The sequence below is a fragment of the Bicyclus anynana genome, chromosome 6, assembly GCF_947172395.1.
Source record: "Bicyclus anynana chromosome 6, ilBicAnyn1.1, whole genome shotgun sequence".
Lineage (NCBI taxonomy): Eukaryota > Metazoa > Arthropoda > Insecta > Lepidoptera > Nymphalidae > Bicyclus > Bicyclus anynana.
In genome coordinates, this window is record NC_069088.1 from 11,287,464 (window position 1) to 11,296,640 (window position 9,177).

At 34.1% G+C, this 9,177-nt stretch overlaps 1 protein-coding gene across 1 annotated transcript; it reads left to right on the forward strand.

Annotated features, from left to right (window-relative positions):
- Positions 1-2,675: 2,675 nt before the first annotated feature.
- LOC128198192 (uncharacterized) lies at positions 2,676-7,650 on the forward strand. The gene is made up of 4 exons (XM_052882196.1): positions 2,676-3,410; positions 3,453-4,307; positions 4,602-5,994; positions 7,574-7,650. The coding sequence occupies exons 1-4, from the start codon at positions 2,676-2,678 to the stop codon at positions 7,648-7,650; spliced, it is 3,060 nt and encodes a 1,019-aa protein (XP_052738156.1).
- Positions 7,651-9,177: the final 1,527 nt, after the last annotated feature.

Consider the following 9,177-nt stretch of genomic DNA (forward strand, 5'->3'; position numbering starts at 1 on the left):
ATAAGTTGACGTGCCTGCAGCGCTAACGGCAGGATATCCTATAAAACTGATCGTGTTGGTTGCGATATGCATGACATGCGACGTCAGACACCCTGCCGTTAGCGCTGCAGACACGTGAACCTATTGGATGGTGAATGGCTAGCATTATCTCATTGCATATAATACAAGGTATTAAAGTCAACTAAGAAGTTGTAGGTAAATTAACTAGCCCCACCCGTCGCCGTATCACTCGCATAGTATATTATGAGCATACCTTCCTGCAAGCTCTTAACTGGTTAAAGAATTTTCAAAATCGATCAAGTGAGTTTTGATTAAAATCTTAACGAAAACATAAAATCACATGTTTACCTCTTAAAATAGAAAATATTACCTCTTTATTATAATCTATTAGTTTAGATAAATTCATAGAAGTGTAGGGACCATAACTAAAACCCTAAAGAAGCTCAGAACAAAAAATCGAACCCGTCCCCGGTTGCACCAGAGCTTTATTGAGCTTTCTCTTATTTTGCAATTTTCTCACAGATACGAAACGAAACACGTAGGACGTAGGTAATGCAAATCCATTGCACCGTATACGTAATGTTGTTGAAAATCCAACGTGGATTGGATTTTTCAATTTGGGTTCGCAATACATTTAGCGTAAAATGCATTCTACTTTAGGCAACCCTAAAATGCAGCAAATCCGCAGCAAAAATGTGTGAGCGAATTTCTACGATTTTGTACGAGTAGTTTAAGGTATAGTTATTCTATTTCAGGAAGGATTGGCTTTAGACGTAGTAGTAGTAGCATAAACACAGGATTTACCTACAGGATAAACACGTTTGTGTGTAACGTCAGCACATAAGAAACGCATTGTTAATTATTTATTACAGAACAGATACAGAACCGATATATATATATATATATATCGGTATAGATATCACTTATAAACATGTTTCACTTCTGCTAATTACTTCGAACACTCCTTCAGTTTCGTCTTACACTAAACTGCCTTCTGTGGTTTCACCCACAAACATCTGTACACATACAGGTACAGGTACACTTGTGCCCGTACTTGGACAGACCTTACTATTACTACCACCACTATTACAACCAAAGCTAGTCTTCCAAGAATAGAACATCTATAACGTACTTATTGACCTACGTGTATAAAGATGGTCAAGCTTGATTTGCATTTAGATGGCAAACCAATACAGCTAGGTGCTATTACTGGCAGAATATAGAAACTGAATTCACATACATACTAACCAAAAATGCATTATTCAGGTCATACCTATATTTACTTCTTCAGGCTACGGTCGTTACCTATATTTTCAGAATAAAGACAGAAATATATTATTTTGAGGAATTGTAATAAAAATAAAAAAAATACTTACATTTATGACAACTACACTCCATATTGAGGAACCACAAAACGTCATCTCAATACCTTCTGTAGAAGTCCTTAGAACGCCACATAAAAGCTACTTTGAGCTATAGAAAGCCCAACTTACTACTAACGGAACTTTACCGGATAAATTAACATTTAAAAAATCATGATTTATGTATTTACATAATACAAATTTCTTTTGTGATTTAAATTTAGAAAAATCTTGATTTAATTGTCCTTTATTTGATGCCAAAAAGTAATTAACCTACGGAAACGCAATCACTCATTGCTGATCCAGAATCCAATTAACCCATAAAATAGACGTTTATTAGATACGTATCCTCGATTTTGCTATTAATGGAAAAGTATCGGCCCTAATTATTTTTATCTCACGAAAAATCGCTGGATAATATCACGAGTTTCCCTCTTCATTTCCCGAGGATTTTCTCGTTAAGTCTGAACGGTAATTAGCACGCACAAGAAAACATTTAAGTAGAAAGTACAATTTAGTTCAATTTTATTGATTGATGATTTTGTAATTCTACTAAAAACATTACAATATTATTATGAACATAGGTAGACTTTTATTTCTTTGAATCCTTTGTTTCTGTTTGGGCTCGTTGACTGAAAAGTTTGAATCACATGGGATTACCAAGCTGATTATTTGGTATTATTTTAAACCTACTATGTATATACATACACGAGTTTCTTGTAATTTTGTTGTACTGTAGGTACCTTAGTAATAATCCTAGAAAATCATATGCTGTACCTTAAGCTAAATAGAGAGGGCGCCTCTGTTCCAACTGTTTACAAATAACTCCGCTAGCTAATCAAAGCAAAAATAGTTTAACTACGTAAAACTCTGTAAAAGTTTGTGAAAAGTGAAGTTAATAGGCTAATTCCAACTATATATTGTGGGCAAAGACAAATACCGAAGAAACAACTCGAAAATAGTGAAACAAACAACGGTCACTGCACGAGAGATTACTCGACGAATTTTACCAATTTGAAGAAAGATCCGGCGAATATATATATTAAAGTGACTAAAGTGAAGTTCTTGGCGAATAACAAATTGGTGTTAAAGTGTGACAAGCGAAATTGTGAAATTTGAATAAAAATACAATATTAAATATCAAATTCGCAAGTCATACCCACAGTACAGCGCCATCTGGTCACACATCCAAGAACTACTTGATAGAAGACAAATTCGACCACTTTAGTTCGTCACTCCGCGTTTCTCCGCTATACCGCGAGAGGTCACTTGCAGGTGTAAACAAACCTTTGAGCTCACCCAAGCTTCATAGAAATGGACGAACTAAATCAACTGTTCAGAGAAATGAAAACTGAATTTAGCTATAAATTAAGTTCGATTGAAGCACGCATTACATCTTCAGAAGAAATTATAACTTCCCAGATCACTGCCCATATGAATCAAAAATTTGAAGGTCTTAATAAAGATTTGGAATACTTACAATCCGAGCTTGAAAACCAGGAGAAAAGAATAAGTGCCATAGAAAAACATAACATGCAGAGAAATTTAGTGTTTTTTGGAGTAGAGCAAAACGACAAAAGAGAGTCTTACTTCCAGCTTCAAGACAAAATATTAGACATAATAAATAACCAAATGAAAATAAAGACAGAACGCTTCGAAATACAATCCGTCAAAAGATTTGGAAATATAGAGAAAAAACCTAGACCAATCTCTGTTTGCCTAACAACGCTGGGTAAAAAAATACAGTTATTAAAAAATAAGAAATTTTTAGTAGGTTTAAACATTCGTGTTCAGGAAGAATTCCCCAAAAAAGTTCTTGACGTAAGGAGAGACTTAAAAATCAAACAAAAAATGGAAATTGAAAAGGGAAACATAGCCTACATAAAATATGACAAACTTATTATTAAAGATAAAAAAGAACTCACCCATAACAAGAGAGTGTTGTCAGAATCTCCAGAACACATATCCCCTAACGAAAATAACTACACACAAAAGAAAAAATCGCACAAAAAATATAGAGCAAACTCCAACTCTATAACTTCATACATGGTGCGACCCGAAATGGCATGAAATTTAGATGGCCCCCTCCAGAATACCAAAACAATACCAAAAACTCAAGAATACTATAACAAAACTACGCTCCCAAGCCGATTGGTCATCGTGGGAGACGCAGACCAAAACCCTCCAGAACAACAAAATATCAATATCAATATTGACACCGAACAAAGCTCAAAAATGAAACATAACAATCTCTACCTTGCTACTTACAACGTACGCAGTCTATCTTCACACGAACGCCTACTAGAGCTCGATACAGCATTAAAAAGAATTAAATTTGACGTTATTGGTCTATCCGAAACTAAGCGCCTCGGGAACTCAATTGAGGAATACAGGAATTTCATACTGTTCTACATAGGACAAACACCCGGGCTTCATGGTGTCGGCTTTATAGTAAAAAAATACCTTAAAGAAAACATATTGAATTTTAACGGATTGTCTGAACGAGTAGCTATCCTGAATCTCTCATTTGACAAATTAAAACTATCCATTATTCAAGTTTATGCACCAACGGAGGCAGCGCCTGATGAAGACATCAAAGAATTTTACAAAACTTTAAATACGGCACTCTCGATGTCCAACCGAAATGTTATAGTCATGGGCGACTTTAATGCAAAAATAGGCCAAGCAAAGTCGGGAGAAAATTCGATAATTAAATACGGATACGGTACCAGGAACGGCAGAGGAGAAATGTTGATAGAGTTCGCATTTGAAAACAACTTGCCCATCTTGAACACTTTCTTCAAGAAAAAAGACAAGCGCAGATGGACCTGGAGATCACCGGATGGCTCTACAAAAAACGAAATAGATTTTATACTATCAAATCTCAAAGGCAATGTCACTAACATCGAGGTGATTGACTTACCGTTCTCGTCAGATCACAGACAGGTTAGAGCAACCCTGCAGCTGCAAACAGCACATAAAAAATCAAGAAAAAATTATGGCAACCAACCAAAAAGTTCATTACTACAGGATGACGAGATAAAAACTTACCTAGAACTTCTTAATACATCCATCAATAATTTAATAATTAACGAAAATACAGTTCAAACATTTTACGACAAACTAATCCACGCTATTACCACGAGTCAACAACTGGCATATAATCCAGCGAACCAATCAAAAAACAAAATTATAAATGACCGAACTATGGATTTATTAAAATGAAAGTATGAACTACAGAAGATCAAACCTAAAACTAGAAGTATGAAAAATGAGTTAAGCGCTCTTTACAAACTTACTAGCAAATATCTCAAAGCAGACTATGAAGAACATAGAAAAAATATAATAGAAAAACACCTAACAAGTAATAGCAGCATGAAAAAGGCCTACAAGGAACTCAGAACTCACAAATCATGGATTACGAGCTTACACGACTCTACTAATATGGTCCATAATCGAAGAGATATACTTAAAATAGCGACAGCTTTCTATAAAAAACTATACAGTGAGAGCCGTGTAGAAAACGTTACGCACATGAACGATATAGCCTATAATGAAGAGCCATCGCATACTGAATATATTCCCTTCGATATAACTGAAGTTTTAAGCGAAATAAAGAAGCTGAAAAATGATAAAAGTCCTGGTTCTGACAAAGTATCAAACGAAGCAATAAAAACTGCGGGCTTATGTCTAGCATGCCCCCTGACAAAATTATTTAATGAAATTATAGAGAAAGGTGTCGCCCCCAGACAGTGGACAGAATCTACAATAATACTGCTATACAAAAAGGGAAACCCACACAACATTTCCAACTACCGTCCAATAAGCATACTACCATGTCTTTATAAGCTCTTCGCCTCTCTCATAGAGAAAAGAATAAAAGGAACAATAGAGTCGAGTCAGCCAATAGAGCAAGCAGGCTTTAGATCTGGATTTTCTACAATAGACAACATACACGCAATCGAAATATTGATAGAAAAATTCCAAGAATACCGGAAGCCGCTCTACATAGGCTTTATTGATTACAAAAAAGCGTTCGACAGCTTGACTTACCAGGCTATATGGAAAACATTGCTAAACTTAAATATAAACCAAGAATACATAAAAATACTGAAACATCTTTACGAAAATAGCACAAGTAAGATCCAACTAGAATCAACAGGTCCACCTTTTGCTATTAAACGCGGTGTAAAACAAGGTGACCCCCTATCTCCGAAAATTTTCATAGCCGTGCTTGAGTCAGCCCTAAGCACTCTACAATGGAAAAATCTTGGAATATACATTCGAGGAAAGTACTTGAGCCATCTGAGATTTGCCGACGATATAGCCATTTTCTCTGAAAGTAGTGCGCAAATGAACCTCATGGTGAATTCACTGAACGAAGCAAGCAAAAAAGCAGGATTAGAAATAAATTTTAATAAATCAAAAATAATGACTAACCATATAGAAACTCCAATAATAGTAGAAAACACGCAACTGGAATTCATAAATAAATATATATATTTAGGCAAACAAATATCCTTTCAAAATGATAGGAACGAAGAAGAAATAGAAAGGAGAATTAAATTTGCATGGAACAAATTTTGGAGTATGAAAGAAGTATTGAAAAGCCAAATGCCTATGAAGCTGAAAAGTAAAATAATGAACACCTGCATCCTACCTACTTTAACTTACGGCTGCCAGACTTGGAAATTTACCAAGAAGGCTAAAACAATGATTAGGACTTGCCAAAGAGCTATGGAACGAAGCATAACTAATATCAAAAAAATTCACAAAATCCGTCACTCCATCATCAGGCAGAAAACAAAAATAATCGACGCGCTAACCTTCGCACTTAAAGCCAAATGGAAATGGGCCGGACATGTCGCTCGACTCACAGATGATCGTTGGACTGTCAGAATAACGAAATGGCCGGGACCTAAAGGATCACGAGGCAGAGGCAGACCACGTTATCGGTGGGTCGACGACATCATAAATTTTACCGGCAAAAACTGGCTACTGAAGGCAAAAGACCGATCAAAATGGCAGCACCTGGAGGAGGCCTTCACCGTAAAGGGTTCTTCTTTTAAATAAAAGGGAAGATATAATAAATAAACATTTTAAAATTGTAAAATTACTTAATTTATAAATTAACAAATTAAAATACTTATTACCTAATTAATTGTAAATAAGAAGAAATAAAAGGCTTTTTTATTTTTTTTATTTTTTTATTTTATTTTTATTAAGCTAAATAGTAACATCTAAACTAAAGCTACATGCTCATTGTGCACTGTTTACCATAAAACAAATTTTTAATGAAGGTTTTTCAAGTAATTAAATAACTTATTTATTTTAAATTATGTATTGTTTTTTAAAAATTGATATTCAAAATATATTAACTTTATCTAATTATTCTAAGCTTATTAATCTTTATTTTTATTAATTTCAGAACAAGTTAAATATGACTATTATTAGGCCTAAAATGACTAGCGATTGATGTCATAATTTTTTATACGATTTCAAAAAAAAGGAGGACATTCTCAATTCGAGTGTATGCTTTTTGTATGTATGTTACCTGATTACTCAAAGACGCCTGGACCGATTTGATTTTTTTTTTGTTAGGAAGGTGAGGTGCTAAACCTGTGTCGTATTAGTTTAAGCCGTTTCAAGAGCTACATGAAAGAACACTTTCTAAAAAACCTTTTGAATCTGAAAAATCTTTATGATATTCTGTCATGGCTTGAATTAATACATGCCACGCGGTTAGCAACGCCTTCAAAGTGATCAATAGGTAGAATACGGATGGTTTTTTTACTTTTTAGTTTAGTCGATACGTTTTGTTTTTGGGGTCAGTTATTTTTTTATAATTTGTTTGTTGGTAAACAGTGTACATCCAGTATGGCATTAGTAGTTGTATGTATGTAACTACAATTAAGGAAAAAAATTCAGAGATCAATAAAAAGATAAATTCTTTATCACAATTTAATGGACAAAACTTATAATATAGCATATAATTGTTATAAATTACAGTTTATGATAATTGAGTAAATATTTGACTTAATAGTTTATCGTTATCTTATAAGAGAAAGAAGAAGTATAAATTTTGTTTATGACGGCCATAGTACACCAAAACCGTCATCACAGCTGTTCCAAAATTGATATCTAATATTTATGATTGCATATTAACAGGATCATTTTTAAGATTCTTCACCTCCATTTAATTTTATTTACAGTCCAATCACTACCAAAAATACATCAGTCAATTGAATTGAACGATGAATTGCTTCAACGTCTGAATCTGTGGTCTTGAGATTAATCACTCTATTGCGTGGTTTAATAATTTGGCTCTAAAGAAATTCACTTCTCACAAATATCATCTTATTGGGTAATTGATATTTAATCAAAATTAACAAATTAATAAACATTACCTTAAAACGAGTAAAAAGGAACGAATCTAAGAGGTATTAACCACACTAAGTACCTATAATCGAATCCTTACTATACAATCGAGTCCTTGACTACGTACCTTCTTTCGCACACAGTGTAACACCATATAAAAGAAAGATGTACTTATTAAGTACTTTATTATAAAAAAATAAATATGGAAAACATAGATAGTTTTAGTGTGTCTAGATGTTATTTAATGCCTCCGTAGACGTCTGACCCCTTCTCGACAAGTAAGTCCTTAATGCCCTCCGACAATGATATTTCATACTAGAGATGGACACTAAAGCATCAAAACTGAAGCGGACAAATGTGTGCCTTAGTTTTATTTAGTCGCTTCAATCAACGAACGTTACTCTTTGTGGTGATTCTGTAGGCACGTGACTTATCTATATTATAAAATTATCATTGCCCTCCGGGAGGTTTAACGGCTTCTGTGATACCTCCCGTTGTGATTGGACTGTATTACAAATGAAAACATTTTGAAATAGAAGTAGAGCTACAAATATTAAATTCAATGCATTCATGTTATAGATACATTGGAATGATAATAGCTTGAATATAGATATGTATGCAATATCATACAGCTCTCGCACTTTTGACTAGAATATTTATAAAAACTAGGTATGTATTATGACTCTTTTTATAGTAAAAATATTTTATCTAATCTTTGGATATGATTAGGTACTACGAGTACAATAATTCCTTTAACTTTAATAGAAAGCTAGTTTTAAACTACTGTAAGAGATACTCTGTTACAATAATAATTCTTTTAGAAATATTTAATTAGACATTTTTTGGTACTTTTAAGCACCATTACTAGGTAAATTTTACAAAAGTACATAAATAATGATAATACAACTTTAACTATGCAGCGTTGTTCCCAAATTTCGTTTATTTTTAAATTATTTATAAATCATTTATACAGTTGGTAGGTATTAATGAATATTAAGTACTAAAAATCAAAAAAATATGTAGGTTGCACCTAGCATTAGTTATATAGAATATTTTTTTTTATTCTTTACAAGTTAGAATTTGACTACAATCTCACCTGATGGAAAGTGATGATGCAGTCTAAGATGGAAGCGGGCTAACTTGTTAGGAGGAGGATGAAAATCCACACCCCTTTCGGTTTCTACACGGCATCGTACCGGAACGCTAAATCGCTTGGCGGTACATCTTTGCAGGTAGGGTGGTAACTAGCCACGGCCGAAGCCTCCCACCAGCCAGACCTGGACTAATTAAAGGAATCTCAATCTGCCCAGCCGGGGATCGAACCCAGGGTCTCCGTTTTTGTAAATCCACCGCGCCTAACACTGCGCCACGGAGGCCGCCAAAATCACCGTTACCAATGCGAAACTATGATAGGCTACATTATATGCGAATAATTTTT